The sequence below is a fragment of the Toxotes jaculatrix genome, chromosome 14, assembly GCF_017976425.1.
Source record: "Toxotes jaculatrix isolate fToxJac2 chromosome 14, fToxJac2.pri, whole genome shotgun sequence".
Taxonomy (NCBI): domain Eukaryota; kingdom Metazoa; phylum Chordata; class Actinopteri; family Toxotidae; genus Toxotes; species Toxotes jaculatrix.
In genome coordinates this window covers 23985188-24007172 of record NC_054407.1, presented here as the reverse complement: position 1 = coordinate 24007172, position 21985 = coordinate 23985188, and the positions used below count along the sequence as shown (strand labels likewise).

General features: G+C 42.8%; 4 protein-coding genes across 6 annotated transcripts; all 4 read left to right on the top strand.

The window, feature by feature from the left end:
* The first annotated feature begins 109 nt into the window (after positions 1-109).
* epdr1 (ependymin related 1) lies at positions 110-2603 on the top strand. The gene is made up of 3 exons (XM_041056001.1): positions 110-448; positions 1075-1283; positions 1699-2603. The coding sequence occupies exons 1-3, from the start codon at positions 213-215 to the stop codon at positions 1890-1892; spliced, it is 639 nt and encodes a 212-aa protein (XP_040911935.1). The 5' UTR covers positions 110-212; the 3' UTR covers positions 1893-2603.
* A 751-nt stretch (positions 2604-3354) lies between these two features.
* Positions 3355-7159, top strand: LOC121192667 (tripartite motif-containing protein 16-like). Its single transcript, XM_041054443.1, has one exon. The coding sequence runs from the start codon at positions 3469-3471 to the stop codon at positions 5128-5130; it is 1662 nt and encodes a 553-aa protein (XP_040910377.1). The 5' UTR covers positions 3355-3468; the 3' UTR covers positions 5131-7159.
* Positions 7160-9050: 1891 nt separating this feature from the next.
* On the top strand, positions 9051-11049 carry LOC121193816 (tripartite motif-containing protein 16-like). Its single transcript, XM_041056283.1, has one exon. The coding sequence runs from the start codon at positions 9087-9089 to the stop codon at positions 10743-10745; it is 1659 nt and encodes a 552-aa protein (XP_040912217.1). The 5' UTR covers positions 9051-9086; the 3' UTR covers positions 10746-11049.
* Positions 11050-11439: 390 nt separating this feature from the next.
* On the top strand, positions 11440-21232 carry stard3nl (STARD3 N-terminal like). 3 transcript variants are annotated; one of them, XM_041056284.1, is made up of 9 exons: positions 11440-11578; positions 15388-15754; positions 17420-17497; positions 17604-17681; positions 18369-18422; positions 19016-19133; positions 19576-19674; positions 20116-20183; positions 20293-21232. In XM_041056284.1, the coding sequence occupies exons 2-8, from the start codon at positions 15551-15553 to the stop codon at positions 20178-20180; spliced, it is 696 nt and encodes a 231-aa protein (XP_040912218.1). In that variant the 5' UTR covers positions 11440-11578; positions 15388-15550; the 3' UTR covers positions 20181-20183; positions 20293-21232. The 3 variants fall into 3 exon arrangements, with proteins under 3 accessions (XP_040912218.1, XP_040912220.1, XP_040912219.1); XM_041056286.1 differs by having other exon boundaries at positions 11449-11578; positions 15415-15754; XM_041056285.1 differs by lacking the exon at positions 11440-11578 and adding an exon at positions 12616-12764.
* Positions 21233-21985: the final 753 nt, after the last annotated feature.

The following is a 21985-nucleotide window of genomic DNA, read 5'->3' as shown; positions in this document are numbered from 1 at the left end:
CGTCTGCCTTTCATATTTGTTGTGAATATTGTTATAAGTTGTATAATATTGTCAATTTAGTCTCATTGATACGGCACTTTTATTTTGAAAGCCAAAACCGGAAACCCCTCACCTTATTCTGGTTAGCTTGTCTGCAGCAGGTGCGACTGAGGCTTCTACCAGCAGCGACGGCAACGGGACAAAGTAACGGGACTCCGGTTTGTCCAGGCGCCATGAAGCGACTGTTGTTCGTGTTTGTCGCCGCTGTCGCGGCGTCAGTGCTCGGCCTCCCCGGGCCGGATGTCGCCCCGGCGGCCGGTCCCTGCCTCGCCCCGCTGCAGTGGGAGGGCAGGTGGGTGCTGTACGACCACAGCACCGGGAGGAACAACCGTGCCGCTGTTTCCTACGACGGTCTGAACCAGAGGATCCGAGTCCTGCAGCAGCACAAGAAACACACCCCGTGTCAGAAGTAAGATTCGTCTCTGCTTGACTTTTATTTTGCAGCCTCGGCCTATTGCTCGCTGTTAAATCATAAAAAATAAAAACATTAAATCTGAGTAAATCCAATAATCCACTTATTTGTTTTCCAGCTCTGATATATATTCGTCACATTATTTTTTTTGGAATCTCACAGTGTTGTAGTAAAGAGACTCCGTGATAATATTCAGAGTAGAAGTGTCTCCCAGTAAACAGGAGTTGGTTGGAGACCAAACCAGAGCAAAGGGGTGAGCGAGTCTGGGACTGACACCGATCAGGTGCCTGAATTTCACCATAACAGGCTGAAGCCGTTAGAGATGCTGCGTTTAGTTCAGGCTCCCTCCGACTCTGGAGCAGCCTCACTGCACATTTAACTTACAACTCTGGAAACTCAAAACTCACCATTTATTTTCATTTTTCAGTGTGTTTTCAGTGCACCTGCATGCACTGAAAGGTTTTAAAAAGCAAGATAAAAACTAACTCAACAGTCACAAATGTGCATCAAGAGGCTTTAAAATAAATCCAGACCCCCGCTCTGTCCTTAGACCCTCGATTTGGATAACAAAAAAGTCCACCCCCCAAAAAAGCCTTTCATTCCTCTGTCTCACCTTGCCTCAGGTTTTTTGAGTACATCTACTTGTACCAGAGCATGGTGATGTTCCAGATCGACCAGAAGACCAAAGACTGTTCAAAGATCGCTCTGACGGAGGCCTGGGATCCCTTCGACATCCCTGACAACTCCACCTTCGAGGACCAGTACTTCATCGGAGGCCCAGGGGACAGCGTGGAGGTTCAGGAGTGGTCAGACAGGAAGCCGGCACGCCAGCGTAAGTCTGGTTTTTAATGCCACGCCTGCGGCTTTGTGTACAATGGTGCATTTTTTGTAAAATACTGCTTAGGGTCTGCAGTGAGATCTTCCCCTGCTTTGCTCCTGGGCTGCATGTTTCCTGAGAATGTTTAGTCAGAAGAGGCCAACAGAAACCATTCATAGGCAAAACTGGGGCAGGCAGAGGAACACCTGAGTCGACCCTGTAAACCATGAATGCTGGCAGGCTGCCACTGGACAACTGTACAAGTCTTCAGGTTTTGACAGGGTCTCAAAACCTGGACAAACACGTCCAAAACTAGCTGTATAAGTATTAGTGAGGATTCTAGGTGTAATTTCAGAGAACTGGCCCTTTAAGTTTAAAGAACCACAGCCTCTTTGAGCTGCCCTAATGTCTGCATCGTGTCCTCCACCAGATGAGACCTGGGTGGGCGTTTACACCCTGAAGGACTGCTATCCGGTGCAGGAGACCTACACCAGGAACAGCAGTGTCACCACCTCCACCCGCTTCTTCAACCTCCAGCTGGGCATCAGCGACCCCGACGTCTTCACCCCGCCCAGCACCTGTCAGTCGGCTCGGCCAGAGAGGATGGCCGAGTCCGACTGCTGAGGCTTCGCCTGACCTGTGACCTGTGACCTTTACTTTGTCCTAAGGCTGAGTCTGAAATCACTCCCCCGATCACTCATTCACTGCTCCACACACTTACAAAGCACACATGATGCTGTTGTGCGTCATCAGTGCCAGATGAAGTTTTGCCCTGGTGTGTTACATTTTTGTGTGTGTAACTAATGAACGTGCCATGGACGCTACTTCTAAATCTGCACTACGTATTTCATACAGATAACATTGCATAGGACACTACACAGTAAGGAGTGATTGCGGACGCAGCCTTCGACTGATCTGCTAAAGCAGTTTGTTATCAGCACCAGTGATTCCTGCAGACTGCAGCCTAACGAACTCACTCACAGATAATAGAACAAACTGCTCATGATTACCGAATGATTACTTTCATGCTAAAAAGTGACTTTTAGTGTTGTTATATAAATTTTCATGACAAAAAAAATAGATTACGTTAATCTCCAAGCTACCGAGCGAGCTTAGAGTGAACCGTTGGGTTTCACTGAAGCATTCTGACTATATGCTAACAAGTGTTTGCATTTACTCCTGTGGACTTTGGCTGTCCAACACAGGACATGGAATTACAGTGAGAGGCTACACAGATGGTAGCAGTGATAATGCTAAACTTAAAAACAGTATAAAGTTCCTGTTGTTTGCCTGCTGCACAACTTATAGGCTCAAACTAATTAAAACTGGTGGCCACAACACAAACCTGTATGGCTGTTACTTTCTCCCGGAGAGTCCAGTGTTTGTGTTCGTTTAAAGAAAAAATGTGAACAGAGTTGGGGAAAAACATTTGTGAGACTACCTGACCCTGCCACTTCACAACTCTGAACCGGACTCCAGGTACAGCAGACGCCAAGGTGTTCTGTTAGTGCAGGACAACAGTGTATTAAAGGCAAAGCTTCACAAGAAACTAGCTGATGCTAATAGCTAATGGATCAAACTCCCTTCACATTTATCAGACATCTCATGATATGAAATTTGTAATGACTGATCCAATATTCATATATATATATATATATATATATATATATATGGGGGCGCAACGCGCTTCCCTCGACTCCATGCACCAAAAGCTGGCACACTGCCATAGTGGCAGGGAGGGAGAAGGTCCTCCGGCTACATTACCAATGGAAACTTTAATCAAACTGTATTTCAGGAGGCCAGAAGAGCTGATTCTGAAAACTTTGGAACTGCCTCTAAATCAAGACATCTCATGAAGAGTTTATCATCTACAAGTTGAGCTGATCAGTGTTTTAGGGTGAGAAATGAGCTCTATAATAAAACAGGGTTAAACACACAGCTTCAAAAAGCTTCTCTTCCTGGAAAAAGTCAGAGCCTGAAAACCCTCCCTCTGCTTCCTGCTCTGAAACACAGTCAGCTCCATATATTCCCTTGTTCGCTCCCCTTCACAATATGAGGATGGGTGTAAGCAACATGTGGTGACGTGTAGGAGCTGACAGGCCCCATTCACTGCAGAAACAGATGTTGTTTGGATCAGAGCTCAAACCAGTTTGAAAGAAAGAAAGTGAAACTCAGACAGTCGTTGTCACTGAGAGGTGAAATGGCGCAGAGAGGAATTCAACTGGACCAGGAAACTTTCTCTTGTTCCATCTGTCTGGATCTACTGAAGGATCCGGTGACTATTCCCTGTGGACACAGCTACTGCATGAGCTGTATTAAGAGACACTGGGATGAAGAGGGTGGAAGAAAAATCCACAGCTGTCCTCAGTGTAGGAAGGACTTCATACCGAGACCTGACCTGGTGAAAAACACCATGTTAGCAGATTTAGTGGAGGAGCTGAAGAAGACTGGACTCCAAGCTGCTCCTGCTGATCACTGCTATGCTGGACCTGAAGATGTGGCCTGTGATTTGTGCACTGGGAGGAAACTGAAAGCTGTCAAATCCTGTTTGGTGTGTCTGGTCTCTTACTGTGAGAAACACCTCCAGCCTCACTATGAATCCCTGGCCTTTGAAAAACACGAGCTGGTGGAGCCCTCTGAGAAGCTCCAGGAGAACATCTGCTCTCGTCATGATGAGGTGATGAAGATGTTCTGCCGCACTGATCAGCAGTGTATCTGTCATCTCTGCTCTGTGAATGAACATAAAGGCCACGACACAGTCTCAGCTGCAGCAGAAAGGACTGAGAGGCAGAGAGAGCTGGAGCTGAGTCGACAACAAATCCAGCAGAGAATCCAGGACAGAGAGAAAGATGTGGAGCTGCTTCAACAGCAGCTGGAGGCTATCAATGGCTCTGCTGATAAAGCAGTGGAGGACAGTGAGAAGATCTTCACTCAGCTGATCCGTCTCATGGAGAAAAGAAGGTCTGATGTGAAGCAGCAGATCAGATCCCAGCAGGAAAGTGAAGTGAGTGGAGTCAAAGAGCTTCAGGAGAAGCTGGAGCAGGAGATCACTGAGCTGAAGAGGAAAGATGCTGAGCTGAACAAGCTCTCACACACACAGGATCACACCCACTTTCTACACAACTACCCCTCACTGTCACCACTCAGTCAATCTACACACTCATCCAGCATCAATATCCGTCCTCTCAGGTACTTTGAGGATGTGACAGCAGCTGTGTCAGAGCTCAGAGATAAACTACAGGACATTCTGACAGAGAAATGGACAAACATCTCACTGACAGTGACTGAGGCCAAGACCAGAGCTGGATTCTTAAAATATTCACAGGAAATCACACTGGATCCAAACACAGCAAACACATGGCTGTTATTATCTGAGGGAAACAGAAAAGTAAGATTTATGGGAGAAGAACAGTCTTATTCTAGTCACCCAGACAGATTCACTGAATGTTGGTTTCAGGTCCTGAGCAGAGAGAGTCTGACTGGACGTTGTTACTGGGAGGTGGAGTGGAGAGGAAGAGGAGGAAGAGGAGGAATTTATGTAGCAGTCGCATACAAGAATATCAGCAGAGCAGGGAGATCTGACAAATGCGTATTTGGCTACAATGACAAATCTTGGGCGTTAGATTGTTCCCAAAACGGTTTTTCATTCTTTTACAACAACATCCAAACTCCAATCTCAGGTCCTCTGTCCTCCAGAGTAGGAGTGTACCTGGATCACAGTGCAGGTATTCTGTCCTTCTACAGCGTCTCTGAAACCATGACTCTCCTCCACAGAGTCCACACCACATTCACTCAGCCTCTCTATGCTGGACTTCGACTTGGCTGTTATGGAGCCACAGCTGAGTTGTGTAAACTTAAATAGATGAAAGTCATTGAAGGTGCAGTTTGTTAAAATGTGTATTTTAGTTGTTGAAGTGATTTTGTGTCATTTTATTTTGGTGAGCCATTTTAGCTCTGTATTCACTCTCTGTATAAGCTGATAGATAGATAAAGAGCAGCCTTTATATTTCATGCAGTGTGAAGCAATGCTGGAGTTCTGGACTGAATCAGAGATGATTACAGACACTTGTGTGTGTGTTGTATGTTCACATAAATTTATAAGAAATTCTAAATGTGATGCTAATAACTTATAATGGTGTTTATCATGTTATCTGCCAGGACCAAGCAAGAGTATTACGGAAAAACTGTATTTTCTTTAAATAATGGAGAATTTTCAGGATTAATGCTGCTCCAGGATCAGTGGACTCAGTGGTGAGTCTGTTAGGACAGATGAGCTGGGTCACATTGTGGTGTACACAGGCCAAACTTTGGAGGATGAGGCATCTACCACGAGGTCAGCCAGGTTTCTTTGTTCAGAAAGAGTGCTCTGGGTGAGCTGGCTTCCTTTACAGCTTCTACACAATGTTTGGGTGGAGTAAGGCTCTAATGTTGCATGTGATCGTTCACATATTGTTATGATCAGCCCCCGAAGAGGCTGGAATCTGGAGTCTTCAATGTTTTGAACTCATAGTGGACATTTTGAAATCTTGGTGGACTTTTTGTTAAACTCTTTATAGCCTCCTTTGGAGCCTTGTTAAATTTCTTGAGTTTTGATTTAGTTCCTGTTTAAGTTGAGGTTATGTTACACTTGTTTGGATTTCTTGAGTTTGGTTTGGTATTTCTTGTGTGTAGTTCGAGACCATTCTTGTGGCGTAACTTTTTCTGTTTGTTAGTACTTCCTGTTTTATTTTGAAGCCCTAGCCCCTGTGTATCTTTCCTCATCTACTTCCTGTCTTTGTCTGGTTTCCCTCCTTTTTTGATTGTCGGCCCCGCCCTGATTGGTGTCTCCTGTCTATATAAATCTCCTTGTTCACCTGTGTCCTTTCCAGTTTGTTTGTTGTGCTTCCTGTCAGTGTCTGTCCTGTCCCCTGCCTGCTTTACCTCCTGGACTTGTCCTCTGTTCCTTTTGAATTGTCTTCTGTTGGATTACCTCTAGTAAGGACTTTTCAGTGTTTGGTGTGGTGTTAGATTTTCTACGTGTTGGATGATTCTTAGTTCAGTGTTGTTCCCTGACTCCTGGACTCTATCCGCTGATGTTGTGTTCAAACAGAAGGACCATATTTTCACCTGTGCCGCCTCTTTAAGAGCGTCGGGGGATGGTTTAGGCTGCTGCACTGTTTGTCCCTGCGGGCTTTCTGTAGTTCAGACTTTTAGCGTTCATCAAAGTTCTCGCGGTTCATTTCCTTCCTGCTGTACCTGGAAGGGACAGAAGTCTGAGTAATATAATGTGTGAGTTACCTGTGTGACTTACCTGTCACGGTGTCCCGCTTTGGTGTATCGTTAGTATGTAAAAGTTAATATCGCGACCAATGCTAATGCGCTAGCCTGTCAATGGAATTCTCCATATTATGTTAGCATCGAGCTAATCGCTACTTACCACGTATTTTGTGTGGCGTAAATATTTTCGGTTTATGTTTGTGTTGTGTTTATGAATGTCCAAGAAACAGACAAAACGAAGTCTCACACACATTTTCTTTATTATTTTTTATATTCCAGTTTCACAGATGTTAAGTAAAGCATCAAAACTTACCTGAAGACTGCGATGTTTTGAGAAACTGTTTATCTGCCAAGTTTGAAGTCAGCTGCATTCTTACAAGGGCAGAGTGTCACACAGCTGTTTGACTTGGGGCTACTCCTCTCCTGTGTTTGTAGCAACACATTTAACTGATATTCATTTATGTCTTTAATGCTTGTAGAACCACACGTATGGTCAACCATACTTCCTGTCTGAAAGTATTAAATGTGCACACTGTGTGAAGTTGGCAATAAAGTTGACTGAAGACAAATCCATCTCAGGAGCGTCCTTACCCATGTCCCACAGCGACTCCACTGACTGAAAACACCCCACATGTGCAGACTGTATCAGGTCCAGATGTGAAGTCACCAAACACCTGGGTCTGATTCACATCTGGTTACAGGCAGGACAGGAGGAGGACTAGAATATTGAACTCATGTAAAATTACCTGTGTAAAAAAAAGGAGTCGGATGAAAGTGAGATGTAGGTTAGTGGAAATGTATTTTGAGTAAAAGTTACTGCATTTATAAAAAAAAAAAAGTGGAAAATGTCACATGATGATGATGATGCTGTTATAAAACTATTCATTGAAGAAAACATTCAGGCTCCTAAATAAAGAGCATTAATTCGTTAGCGGATCAGCATCACACGTTCCCCGGTGAGAAGCGCACCTCTGAGCTTTCATCCGTCTCTATAGATCAGGGGTGTCCAAACTGTTCCACAAAGGGCCGGTGTCGCTGCAGGTTTTTGTTCCAACCAAGCAGCAGCACACCAGACTTGACTCATTTAATCAACTGATCTCAGTCTTCAGACAGTTGATTGGTCACACTGTGTGCTCTTCATTGGTTGGAACAAAAACCTGCAGCCACACCGGCCCCTTGTGGAACAGTTTGGACACGCCTGCTATAGATGGACGTTTGCAGCCTGTGCATACAACTGATTATCAGTTATTGACAGTCTCCTTCCTCAGTGTAGTCTCTCTAGAACTCACCAGACAGGAGGGTAACACACACAGTTCAACACTGTGGCTGTTGACCTTCTGCTGACTTGCATCGCACAGTGACTTTGTTGCTGCACATTCACCTGTTCACGCTGTTTGTGTTTGTTTGTTTTCAACCTTTACTGACACAATGTTAATCTTAACTATCCATCCCACTGTTGTGTCATCCTTCATTTCACTGCATCATGCATTTTTGTACTGTTGACAAACATCCGGGCCCGGCTCTCCCCGACACTCTGCCTGTGAACACACATTCAACCTGTGTCTTTTCCACAGTGTCTCCTCTCTGACATGGAGCTCTGTTCTCCTATGGCCTCAAACACACCAGCAGCTAATTCTTCTCAGCTGCAGCTTCTGATTTGGCTCCTTTCTTTGTTCCATTCTTTTGAAAGCTGATGTGAATAATGTCTGTAAACTGGGAACCCTTCTCTTCCATCTTTCCCATGTGCCCTGAACGCAGCATCAGTCTTACAGGGTGTGACTCCTGTGGACACAGTGTGAATTCACAGGCATTTAAATCTTCACTGATGCTGTTTAAGCTGCCAAAGGCTGAGTGAAGTTTCTACACGTCTTCCTGCAGGTGAACAAGTGAAATCTGAAAACTGATGCACAACACAAGAGGGCGCCTTCGTCCTGCTGAGCAGGGAGGTAATGGAGGTTAAAGCACCTCAACTCAGCTTGTCTAAAGTTTTTGGTGAAGAACATGATTTTTGGCTCAGACGATGTGTCATTAAAATGCCTGATGTGATAAATCATGGTTAGTGCTGTGAAACTGCTGAGTCATCAGTAGTTCATCTTTTAAGTTAAATGAAGAACAAAAGTTGTTGTTTTTCTTTGATTTAATGGAAACTGTGACATTTGTTTTCAGTGTTCTGGTTTATTCTTCACTAATGTTAGATTTTTCTTCCAGTTACTTGTTGGGTATCACTACATAGTTTTTGGGCTGTTTGAATAATGAGTTCTATGGTAAAACTGGTTTAAACACACAGCATCAAACAGCTTCTCTCCCTGGAACAAGTCAGAGCCTGATAACCCTCCCTCTCCTCCCTGCTCTCAAACACAGTGAGCTCACTCTGTCCATATATTTCCTTGTTCCCTCCCCTTCAGATCTGTAGTTTGAAGATGGGTGTAAGCGACGTGTAGTGACGTGTAGGAGCTGACTGGCCCCATTCACTGCAGAAACACATGTTGTTTAGATCAGAGCTCAAACCAGTTTGAAAGAAGGAAAGTGAAACTCAGACAGTCGTTGTCACTGAGAGCTGAAATGGCGCAGGGAGGAATTCAACTGGACCAGAAAACTTTCTCTTGTTCCATCTGTCTGGATCTACTGAAGGATCCGGTGACTATTCCCTGTGGACACAGCTACTGCATGAGCTGTATTAAGAGACACTGGGATGAAGAGGGTGGAAGGAAAATCCACAGCTGTCCTCAGTGTAGGAAGGTCTTCAGACCGAGACCTGTCCTGGTGAAAAACACCATGTTAGCAGATTTAGTGGAGGAGCTGAAGAAGACTGGACTCCAAGCTGCTCCTGCTGATCACTGCTATGCTGGACCTGAAGATGTGGCCTGTGATTTGTGCACTGGGAGGAAACTGAAAGCTGTCAAATCCTGTTTGGTGTGTCTGGTCTCTTACTGTGAGAAACACCTCCAGCCTCACTATGAATCCCTGGCCTTTAAAAAACACAAGCTGGTGGAGCCCTCTGAGAAGCTCCAGGAGAACATCTGCTCTCGTCATGATGAGGTGATGAAGATGTTCTGCTGCACTGATCAGCAGTGTATCTGTTATCTCTGCTCTTTGAATGAACACAAAGGCCACGACACAGTCTCAGCTGCAGCAGAAAGGACTGAGAGGCAGAGAGAGCTGGAGCTGAGTCGACAACAAATCCAGCAGAGAATCCAGGACAGAGAGAAAGATGTGGAGCTGCTTCAACAGCAGCTGGATGCTATCAATGGCTCTGCTGATAAAGCAGTGGAGGACAGTGAGAAGATCTTCACTGAGCTGATCCGTCTCATGGAGGAAAGAAGCTCTGATGTGAAGCAGCAGATCAGATCCCAGCAGGAAAGTGAAGTGAGTGGAGTCAAAGAGCTTCAGGAGAAGCTGGAGCAGGAGATCACTGAGCTGAAGAGGAAAGATGCTGAGCTGAACAAGCTCTCACACACACAGGATCACACCCACTTTCTACACAACTACCCCTCACTGTCACCACTCAGTCAATCTACACACTCATCCAGCATCAATATCCGTCCTCTCAGGTACTTTGAGGATGTGACAGCAGCTGTGTCAGAGCTCAGAGATAAACTACAGGACATTCTGACAGAGGAATGGACAAACATCTCACTGACAGTGACTGAGCCCAAGACCAGAGCTGGATTCTTAAAATATTCACAGGAAATCACACTGGATCCAAACACAGCAAACACACATCTGTTATTATCTAAGGGAAACAGAAAAGTTAGATTTATGGGAGAAAAACTGTTTCATTCAAGTCACCCAGACAGATTCACTTATTGGTGTCAGGTTCTGAGTAGAGAGAGTCTGACTGGACGTTGTTACTGGGAGGTGGAGTGGAGAGGAGGAAGAGGAAGAGGAGTTTCTGTTGCAGTCGCATTCAAGAATATCAGCAGAGCAGGGAGATCAGATGAATGTGTATTTGGATTCAATAACAAATCTTGGGCATTACATTGTTTCCAAAACAGTTTTTCATTTTGGTACAACAACATCCAAACTCCAGTCTCAGGTCCTCAGTCCTCCAGAGTAGGAGTGTACCTGGATCACAGTGCAGGTATTCTGTCCTTCTACAGCGTCTCTGAAACCATGACTCTCCTCCACAGAGTCCACACCACATTCACTCAGCCTCTCTATGCTGGACTTTTGCTTTATGGATATGATGGAGTCACAGCTGAGTTGTGTAAAGTGAAATAGATAAAAGTCATTGAAGGTGCAGTTTGTTAAAATGTATATTTTAGTTGTTGAAGTGATTTTGTCTCCATGTTTGTTGCTGTTGTGTTTCTGCACTGCACAGAGATCAGCTGTCAATCAAACAATGATTGTCAGCTCTTTATTATCTTCTCATTTCTTGTTGTGTTGATGTTTGAGTTTCTTTAGGTGGAGCTGGAGCCATGGAGGAGATCACTGCTCATGATGATCTGTGTTTACCTCAACTCGAACTTTTCTCAAACTGAAGCTTTGCATGATGAATAAAATTGTTTTTTTCCTGAAGAATAAATCAAATATTTTCTTGTCTTTATTCAAAGCTGATGAAGAAAATGTGAAACTAATATGAGAAGATAACTGAAGCAGTTTCCTCCTCAAACAGCGCAGACAGTTTTACAGACATGGTATTAAATAAAGTGGTGTTCAGTAAATGACAGGGTCCCAGCAGCACAGTTTTCCCCCTCAGATCCTGCTCATTAGTTCATTGTTTATAAATAAATTAAAAATTCTCGTTGCATTATTTCTTTTTTTATTTAACTTTTGTACCGTATTTCTAATCTGTAGTTGATACAACGTTGTAAGGAAATTACACAAAAGCTGTACGTGTCCGACATGACCGCCAGGGGGGGTGGTACTTCAACTAAAGTCTACAGCCTCCATATCCCAGAATCCTTCGCGTCTGTTTTTCTTTGCTACTTCCTCCATCCGGTCCGAGGAGACGAGGGGGAGACGGATGACTCGTCTGCTGCGTTGCGGTGGATTAAAACTAACCGAGGGGCTGTGTGAGAGCACCGAACCGCCCGGAGGAGCGAGTCTGAAAGGTAAACATCAGCGAGGGAGACTTTTTTCAGACCGTTTTAACGCACTGCTTTAAGCTAACACGCTAACGCTAACTCGCTAAACGAGCCGAACGATGCAGGTAAACACACCGCTGTTCCTACCATGGCATCCTCGGACGGCGTCTCAGCCGCACCACGGCTGTTTGCTTGGTTTTATTTCAGCGTGTCCTGCTCCGGATCTGCTGAGACACCGGGTTAAAGCAGCCTCAGGTGTTTGCTGAGGGATCGTACAGCGGTGGTAGTGGTGGTGTTGCTGGCCTCCTCTCCGCCTCCAGCCTCTCTTTCCGTCTCCAGCTGCGTTTTTTTTTGAGCAGTAATTTCAAGTTGTCATAAATAAAAATGGTGCAGCTTTATTTTTTATAATAGACTCGCCACTGTGAGACTTTTTAGTTCGGTATCAGTTAGGCTTTGGACCATATAACAGGCCCTGAGCTGAACATCCACTGTACTGGGACACGATCATAACATTGTCTGGGTTCCTTATTACCTGTTGGTACAGGTGTGTCTAGATGAACCCAGTTTCCTTATTGACCAGTCTGCTGGGTTTGGCTTCTCCGTCTTATCCAGGGCTTTAGCCAATGATTGTTATCTTTATTGAGCAATCTGGCTGCTGCTTCCCCAAGTAATCGGTTTGTCCTTTGGTCAGAGTAAAGCAGGAAAATGTCCATCACAGGATCCTAGAGCCCAGAGTCATGTCCTCAAATCTGCTGGTGGGTTTTTTCTGGCCTCTCAGCTCAAAACCCAAAGAAATCTCATTTCCCATCTTGCATCATAGAGAAGAGCAGCATGTGATCTGCATTCTACTGAAAACATGACTGCATTGATTAATGATTATCCAAGTAGTTGACCTTCAGTTGTCTAATCATTTATTTGATTCATCGTTGTGGCTTTAATCTCAACAACTGTAATGAAGGAAAAGAGCGACAGTGTAAGAATATCGTTCATCACCTCTGTCAGACCATTATTACACTGAGCGACGGGTGTTGATCTTTAACTGAGTGACTGCTGTGTGTTTTCAGTTCGAGATGCACCCGAGCAAACGCCTCAGACAGTGGAAAGAACCCTGGATGTACGTGAGGTGTTTACATCCCTCAGCGGGGCCGATGCAGGTCTCTGAAATATCAGAGAGTTCCTAAAGACTGCCCATCACATATGTTCAGAGCCAAAGGTGACGTCTTGTTTTGTTCGACCCAAAACCCAAAAGTATTCAGTTGACAGAGATGTATGACAAAGAAATGCAGCAAATCTCAGGTTAATCAGTTCAGCTTTAAGGAAGCGTTTGTTAATAGGTAGTTAGATTAATGTCATTCAATGATCCAGTGACTCGCTAGTGAGGAACTGATCTATCACGGTGCTGGTGTCACAGTAATATCCACAAATATGCTTTGGTCATAAATAAGCACAAGATTTAAACTTCTTCTGCATGACTGTGTTCACTCAGATTATTCTGCAGAAACACTCGCACAGAAGTTTCAGTGAAATCCACTGATCTGTAAAAATCCTCTTAGTCTGCTAAGATTTTTTTTTTGTTTTAAAGTTGAGAACCTAAACTCACAGATCACAACGTTTCCCCCACCGCAGGGTTTTTCTTCCCCAGCCAACAACAGTGAGAGGGGGCAAGTGCAGCCCCACCGGTTGATTACAGGCCTCCTACTGCCCCAGATAAATGTGCCGTCACATGCGCCTTCAGTCTTGTAAAACTTCCCCACACTTAGAGCCAAGAAAAGAACAAAGGTGTCATTGGACCTACACAGGTAACGGAGCCCAGGCGATATTATCGGCCAGTATTGGTTGGATGTCGTTTCAGGTTTATCGATTCGATTGGATTGGATAATAAGATATATCTACGTATCTAAGAGAAATATATGTTAGAGTTAGCCCCTCATTTGTGTACCTCCAGCATGAAAGGCAAATGTTGATCTATTACTTATGTTTGCAAACAGCCTTGTAAATGTGGGACACCTTGATTGTCACGAGCTAAATCCAGATGCTGGAGGTCCTGCTTCAAAACTGAAGTTTATATATATATATATATATATATATATATATATGAAGTACTGTTCAGCTGCGGCTCCTGATGTTGACACGCAACGATCTGCTGGAGCCGTTGTTCTTAACCGGGTGGTTGTGGGAAGTGTGCTAAATTAAGTTCATAGAAAATAACAGCAGAAATACTTGTATAATGGCACCACGTTATTTCTAAATGTGGTGGTTTTGCCCTTTTTTGTTGTATATCATTGTAAACTAAATATTTTCAGGATTTTTGGTCAAACAAAACAAGACATTTGAAGATGTTACATCGGCTCTGTGAAGTTGTGAGGGACATTTTTGCTATTTTTTTTTAGACTAAACAGTGAATCAAAGAAATAATCAGCAGATCAATGAATAATAAAGATAATCTGCAGTTTGCAGTTGTGCAGAATTACATATGGCTCATGCCTTAGTAAGATGGGTGGGCACCATCACTCTCCTAAACCTTTTTACATTCCTCTTCCTCTGTTTGTCTGTGAAGCTTCCTCAACATTCCAGTTTTATTCACCACACGTTCCAGTTCCTGCTCGTTCAAACCAGTCAGACCTGTGGTCCCATCAGACTCTCTCAGGTGACTGCTGGTTAAAGATCACACCTTTGTAAAACAGGCATCACTGCACCAGTAAGTTAGATTAACATTGGTTCCAATGCAGAGTTTGTAAACGACAGAAACATTTTATCAACGACCTAAACAGGAAACAGGAACAGGAAACCATTTTCATTTTTTCCCAGTGCTTGTCTCTTGCATCAGGACTTTTGTTGTCCGCCCCAGCACAGTCTTGGATGCAGTATGGATTGCATGCTTGTTGCTATTAACTCTGAAACACATGTTCCCATTTCTTCAGTGAGCTGGGTTCACATTTCTGAGCAGGCTTCCAGGCACAGCCATCAGGTGGCAAAGAAGTTGATCATCATTTGATTATTGATAAAACTCGAAAGACTGAAATCTTATTGTCACCAAAAATGTTTCCCTGAAAAACTGTCCAGCAAACATCTGAGGGTTAGATCGGTTTAAACATCGAGGCTGGTGAAGCTATAAATGCTCTCTGACCTGTGAAGAGGAAGGTTTTAGTTTCAGGGGAAATAACAGTTCATAATGTGACTCATGGGAAATACAGTTTGTTTGTTTGCCTTTCCTTTTCAGATGAAATGGTTCGCTGTCATTAGCTGCCACTAGCAGAGGTTTTGGGGCGAATTTCCAGTCACGTAACGCTGAAAACATCCAGTGTTGATTTAAAAAAGCAGTGCTGACGTGAAGCTGATTCCTGACTCAAGGGTAAAATCTGACAATCATGAGATCGCAGCCAGTTTCTAATGAGGAGACAGAAAATCCGTCAGAGCAAAACTGTTCGAGTCACGTGTAAACTCTGTCCTGTGTCGGAGTCACGTACAGTCACTGCAGAAGCACAGTTAGCTTCACTTCCTAAAACACAGACATGGTAAACGAGTGTCATGGAGGCCAGGCCAGAGACAGTAGCTGGGTCATGGAGCAATAATTTTACAGTGTTGTCTTGAGAGAAAAGGGGAAGAAGATTATTATTGATGTTGTTGTTGTTATGTTCTGCTTCCCAGTGAAGCATATTTGAATGTGCACACCAACATGAAAACATAATATTAGTCCTGCTCAACAGTAAATATACACTGTAATACACATATACTCTAAGTTTGGTGTCTGTGGACAGTATTGACCTTCCCCAGGTCAGCAGCTGAGTTTCTCATTCTGAGAGGAGACTTGTGTGTTTGCTTCACCCTCCCTGCAGATGCAGTGATACAGTTTACCTCCACAGAGCGAGCCCACATCCATTAAACCGGCCTGGCTTCCTGCTCCAATGACCCGCCTCCTCTGAGCCCGAGTCCACCTCCATCGCCTGAACGTTGACCAGTGGGCGGGGGCCCAGCCCTGCCCGGAGGGCGTGGCCCGCGATGGACAGCCGATGCAGCAGCAGCGCCGATTCACGGCTGAACGTCAGGGGGGTGGGGTCTATCAACGCCACGGCCATCTCTGCAAGGGTGGAGTCGTATGAAGCCGCGGAGAAGAAGTGCATCTCCGATGTGAGGAGGACCTTCTGCCTCTTCGTCACCTTTGACCTCTTGTTCATCACCTTGCTCTGGATCATAGAACTCAATGTAAGATATGTCTGTTTGTGTTGGGGATGTGTGTCAGACACTCAGTGTTTCAGAGGTTGACGTGAGTCTGCAGCTGTCGTCAGAACTGACAGAGCGAGGTGTCGGTAACCCATCTGGTAGTCATAGAAACCGCACACATCAGCCTCAGGGTGGCGCAACTGATCTAACAGTTGTTGAGACATTTCAGTCGGGACCACAGCAGTGAACGGGCGGCCCGGCGCTGCCATCGCTCTGAGCTGACGCAGCTCTGTCAATCCAGCCTCAGACATTAATCAAACATTAACAGATGTTTTTACAGCAGCGTCAGGTGAATTCACCCGACCTCGAGTTATTGTATTTTACGAGACACTGTCAGATAAGTGCTCTCAAATATGACGTATACATATGAATATGTAATATATCTGCTGCTGTACACACAGTGGTGCGTTTATGGTCCAATGGTTTTGTGTGAATTGTGTCAAGGCCGAACAGAAACAGGTCAGACGCTGCTGGAGAAGTGAATCGAGGTCATGCCGTGGTGAAACTTTGTGCCCTGAATGAGGAAGTGATTTTACCGCGTCACACATTCCCAACCTCGCGCACTGAAATAGCTTGTGTGTACACAGAGGGACTCAGACTCGCTCTTTTTGTATAACTTTATTTGGGAGGACAGTGGACAGTGACTCACATTCCTGACACTGAACTTTTTTATTCTGTCTGTGTCTGTGTTTCCTGCCTTTTTGGAAATTTGCCTTCCTTCCTCTCACTGTTAACTCAGTTCTGACCAGACTCAGACTAACGACACTTGAATAGTCAAGTAATGGAGTTATTCCACTACTGCAACCACTAGTTAGCTTTGGAGGAGTAGCAGTAGGAGCTGATGTGTCCTGGGTTAAACAGATTTAGTCGTCATCACCATATATACATTATACTCTCAGATGATTTGCACTGTAGATTAAACATGTATCTGATTGAAGTAACAGTAATATTTTATTGTAAATTTTAGTGTAGGCTGAAGAAGCAGGCCCACAGACCCAGCTGGACATTTTTTTTATAAACTTTAGAACTTATAATACAGCTGTGTGGGTTTCAGTGGGAGCTGTATTCTCACTGCTGCATGTGGAAACAGTTCGAGGTGCTGAGGACACTCAGCGTTTGACTGTCTGTAAGAATCAAACTAGACAAAGACAAAATGCAAAAGCTTCACATCATTGTTGAGGCAGGAAATTCCAAAATTAAGTTTAGTCACCGCAACAGTTTCAACAACAAGTGGCCCTTTTTTCCAACTTGTTTTCATTCCACTCATACTGATAACAGCACAGCCACGGGCCGATGAAGCTGCTGAATAAATGAAATCCACTCAAGCAAAACCCCATAGTTTGCATAGTTTCTCAGGGGGTTAAACAGAAGTTACACACTGTGGTCAGTGTCAGTGAATTTCCCCATATGTCCAACTGTTCCTTCAAAATAAAACAAATAAATCTGATCGATGATATATTGTGTCATGTTCTAAAATATGAACACATAACATAAACAGATATTTTTGATAAGGTTCCATTAAATGAGGTTATGAAAGAAGTGCTGCACTGTCATATTTTCAGTGGCTAACCGTCGTGGCACTGACCAGTGTGAGAGTCTCAGGTGGAAAATGTTTTTTCACTCAGAGCATCTGTGTTTGTGTGGCAGGTGAACGGCGGCATTCAGCAGCAGCTGGATAAAGAAGTCCTGCACTACGACTACCACGCGTCTTTCTTCGACATCTTTGTAAGACGTTCATTTTTTTCGTTGTTCATGTACAGAAAAAAAAAGATTTAATTGTTCAATGTTTTTACCTTTCTTCTCTATGTCTTTCCTTCCTCTCCTCCCTCAGCTCCTGGCTGTTTTCAGGTTTGCCGTTCTCATCTTGGCCTACGCCGTCTGTAAGCTTCGCCACTGGTGGGCCATCGCAGTAAGTTTTCCAATATTTTCACCAGCAGGGGGCGCCGCCCGGTGCAGAGTTCATACTTTTAAATCCTAATCCTAAATTGATGTTTGACTTTATCCAATGAGTTTGAGAAAAGCTCAGTAACTGTTCACATTCAGTGGAACGTGCTGCACAAAATCTTTTATAACTTTTATAAAAACCGGGATTTAAAAAGACATAAAACTGAGAAATACCAGATAAACCTGGAATGAAATAATTAAGTAAGATACAAGATATAATAACAAATGAGGTTAAATTTAATTCCACTAAACCACAGAATAAAAACACTTTAATAAAATAATGTATTAAGAGATAGGAGGAGCACATGCTGTTATGTAATAGAAGATGGAGCGGGTGAGTTTTGAGTTCTGTGTGAAGGATGTGAGGCTCGTGCACAGTTTTCTGTGCATAAGAACAAATGTTCATGTATAAACCGAAGGGAACGATGTTCTTTGCTCCCTGATCATACAGGTGGTCTTTACTGTGTTGTAAGGTGTTTCTGTTATTTTGTCCACCCCCTGTATTTATTTAGTCTTTGTTTACAAGTTCATTATATTAGATGTTTTCCGTTGGTGAGAAGTTATTTGTGTATTTGACGTAATCACAGATATTAACATTGATTATGGCTGATGTGGACTGCCTGATCGTCTAATCGATTCTCTGTTTGTGCAGATCACCACTGCAGTCAGCTGTGCTTTCCTGATTGCTAAAGTCATTTTATCAAAGGTAAGAAATGAGATTGTGGAGAGAAACATTTAGTTTTTAGAGGGCTGCTCATTCATTGCTCCACCTGCTGGTCACAGGTGGTAGTTGTCATTTCTCTGCCCTGATGCTCAGTTTGATGCAGCTCAAAACGAGTGAACATAGTTAACATTGTTTTATCAGCTTGATATTTCACTATTTCTCCCAACTAACTTCATCTTACTGCTTTTATCCTGTTTATTTTATTGCAGCTGTCATGATCATATCTTTATATATTGCATTTTTTTCAGTGGAGTTCATTTCTTTGCGTGTGAATGACTGTTGTGGTTAACAAAAGGAACACATATTTGTTGATGCGTGACCCACAGACACACACACAGTGAATAAAAGCTTCAAACTTTTATATTTTGTATGACTTTATTTTGCAGCAGTGTGCGAACCTGTGAGTGTAGAATCAGATAAAACACCAAAAACACAAAGATGCAGCAGATCCACCTTTTTTTATTCATTCATTTATTATTATACGTTTTAATTTTTGTAGTCAGATGAGGTACTACAGTCAGTGAATTGAAAACCGAAGGCGTTCTTCTTCACCTGCTTTTTGTGTGTGCGTGCAGCTGCTGTCTCAGGGGGCCTTCGGGTACCTGCTGCCCATCATCTCCTTCGTGTTGGCCTGGATAGAAACATGGCTGCTCGACTTCAAGGTTCTGCCTCAGGAGACCGAAGATGAAAACAGTGAGTCACAGATGTTCTCTAAAAACTAAATCATAATGTAACTGCTAATACTAAACTACTGCTACTGCCAGTACTCTAAACCACTGCTGTTCAATGGCAGAAGAAGTTTTTAGGTCCTTTACTTGGGGAAAAGTACCAGTACTGTACATTAATGTAAAAATACTGCATTTGAAGTTAAAGCATTCAGAGTGCTGCTTAAGTAAATGTACTCTGACTCTACCACTACTACTCTACTATGACTATTATTACTGTAGCATTAGTACTAATATGATTAGTTTTTCCAGCACTACTATTATAAGTATAATTACTTTGTTAAAGTGATTGGTATTCTATCAGGTTTCTATGTACTGATATTATTACTATATATATTATTACCTCCACCAGTGTCAGTCCTTCTCCTGCCGTTACAGTCCCTTCACGTGTCCTTCCTTTTGTGTTTCAGGATATCAGTCCATCATGGACGCCACAGAGCGAGCTCCTCTCATGTATCCGGGTCCCGTGTCCGACGGACAGTTCTACTCTCCACCAGAATCAGTGGCAGGTCTGTTTTACTCACTCTGAACCAAAAAACATCCAGAATACCTCACACTCTCTTCACCCTGATGAAGACAGGAAGTCAGGCTGCAGCCATTCAGGCTCAACTCAGTGGAGCTGCTGTTTTTTAATTAGCTTAGTTGTGGTTTTAGGTTTAAGATGGACTTTAATTTGTGTTATCTCACCTGTGTTGCAACACAATTTAACGTTACAGCATTGTTCCCTTTGGACAGAGCCAAGCTAGCTGTTTCCCCCTGATTACAGTCTTTATGCTAAGCTAGGCTAATTATCTCCAGGATCCAGCTCCATACTTGACACGCACATATGAGATTGGTATCAATCTTCTCATTTAACTCTTGGAAAGAGAGTGAAAATGCTTATTTCTCAAAATCCTTTGGGGCCTCCAGGTTATTTTGTTTCTGAATTTGTGTTTCCCTCTTGTTTTCAGACTCTGACGAGGATCTGGATGATAAACATGATCCAGAAAAAGGGCTCATTCAGCAGGTGACTTAACAGGTAAGTGTGCGTTCTAACACATGCTGTGTATTCCTTGAGGATGATGCAGTTACTGAGCACTGTCCTTTCCCAGATTCATTCATCTGTTTTCACTCTTTCTTCTCCTCAGGATCTCCACTTCTAAGTTCTTCTCCTGCTCCTGTTGTGCTACTGAGGGAAAATTCTGCCTTACACTTTCTGACATTTTAGTTTTTATTCATCTCAAAGAAGTCTTTGTATACTCATACCCACGAATGCACTTCAGTTTCTGATGTCAGCCTTCTGCATGTACTCTGAGAATGGAAAAGTGCTGCTTAAAAAGCAGTTTTGTTATCATGACCTCTTGGTTATTTTTAGGATTTTGTTTTTCTGGACCTTCGAGGAGAATCCATATTAACAGATATCTCACATGAAAATTGCACACTGTGTCCGAGACTCCTGGATATGTGAGGAGAATTCGGTAAAATAAAGATTAAATCAGTACATTTTAGATGAATTTTCAGTATCAAACCAACTGTTTATTTCTTCTCTAAGACATTAATGTCTTAAATTTCCAGTGTCACGTTTACCTTTGATTTGCTGATCATTTTTAAATGCCTGGGTTTGAAGTCACTGTAAAGGAAAATAAGCTTGCTCCGTTGTGTGAAGAAAAGAAGGATTTTTTTGGGCCAGTATTGAGTTTATGGACCATGTTTGTAGCATGAGAGGCAGAACATTTACAGTTTACTGAGTTTATTAAACGACTCTCACAAATGTATTTGACTACTTCCAGGTCTTAAAAAGCACTGAAACTATTTGCATGGAACATTGGAACGATAGATAAAGAAATAAATATAGAAGTATTACACTTCAAAACAAAACAAGCTATAAATCTGCAGCATTTAAAAATGAAGGCTGGGGATACTGAACTGTTTGAACTGTAAACTGCTCTGAAAAGCTGCTGGAGCTTGAGCTGAGCTGAAAAAAATGAATAAGTGTACATATCTTCATGCATGCCTTGCAAGCCCAGTGGTTTTGTTTTTACAAAAAGCTTGTCTGTAAAATAGAATCATTAAAATGTGAAACTTTCACTTGTTGTCCTCTTTCTTCATGTTTTACATTCAGGCTATTTTTAATCAATTAGCCATTAAATAAATGACATGAATAAAATCAGACAAAACATACAGTATGTAGCCTTACTATACTATGACGTTTTTTATGACATTTTGAGGTCAAAAAAATTTTTGACTTTTTTTGTCCGATTTTGATGCCTTACTATACTATGACGTTTTTTATGTCATTTTGAGGTCAAAAATTTTTTTGACTTTTTTTGCCCCAAAAAAACGCCATACTATACTATGACGTTTTCCATGACATTTTGAGGTCAAAAAAATTTTTGACTTTTTTTGTCCGATTTTGATGCCTTACTATACTATGACGTTTTTTATGACATTTTGAGGTCAAAAAATTTTTTAACTTTTTTTGTCCGAAAAAAACGCCATACTATACTATGACGTTTTTTATGACATTTTGAGGTCAAAAAAATTTTTGACTTTTTTTGTCCGAAAAAAATGCCATACTATACTATGACGTTTTTTATGACATTTTGAGGTCAAAAAAATTTTTGACTTTTTTTGTCCGAAAAAAACGCCTTACTATACTATGACATTTTTTATGACATTTTGAGGTCAAAAATTTTTTTGACTTTTTTTGTCCGATTTTGATGCCTTACTATACTATGACGTTTTCTATGACATTTTGAGGTTAAAAAATTTTTTGACTTTTTTTGTCCGAAAAAAACGCCATACTATACTATGACGTTTTTTATGACATTTTGAGGTCAA

Bases quoted from the DNA above. Each gene is read 5' to 3' on its own strand.
- epdr1 (XM_041056001.1), top strand. From the start codon at position 213: ATGAAGCGACTGTTGTTCGTGTTTGTCGCCGCTGTCGCGGCGTCAGTG. The intron at 449-1,074 runs GTAAGATTCGTC...ACCTTGCCTCAG, and splicing joins AAACACACCCCGTGTCAGAA to GTTTTTTGAGTACATCTACT. The intron at 1,284-1,698 runs GTAAGTCTGGTT...GTCCTCCACCAG, and splicing joins CAGGAAGCCGGCACGCCAGC to ATGAGACCTGGGTGGGCGTT.
- LOC121193816 (XM_041056283.1), top strand. From the start codon at position 9,087: ATGGCGCAGGGAGGAATTCAACTGGACCAGAAAACTTTCTCTTGTTCC.
- stard3nl (XM_041056284.1), top strand. From the start codon at position 15,551: ATGGACAGCCGATGCAGCAGCAGCGCCGATTCACGGCTGAACGTCAGG. The intron at 15,755-17,419 runs GTAAGATATGTC...TTTGTGTGGCAG, and splicing joins TCTGGATCATAGAACTCAAT to GTGAACGGCGGCATTCAGCA. The intron at 19,134-19,575 runs GTGAGTCACAGA...TTTGTGTTTCAG, and splicing joins GGAGACCGAAGATGAAAACA to GATATCAGTCCATCATGGAC.
- LOC121192667 (XM_041054443.1), top strand. From the start codon at position 3,469: ATGGCGCAGAGAGGAATTCAACTGGACCAGGAAACTTTCTCTTGTTCC.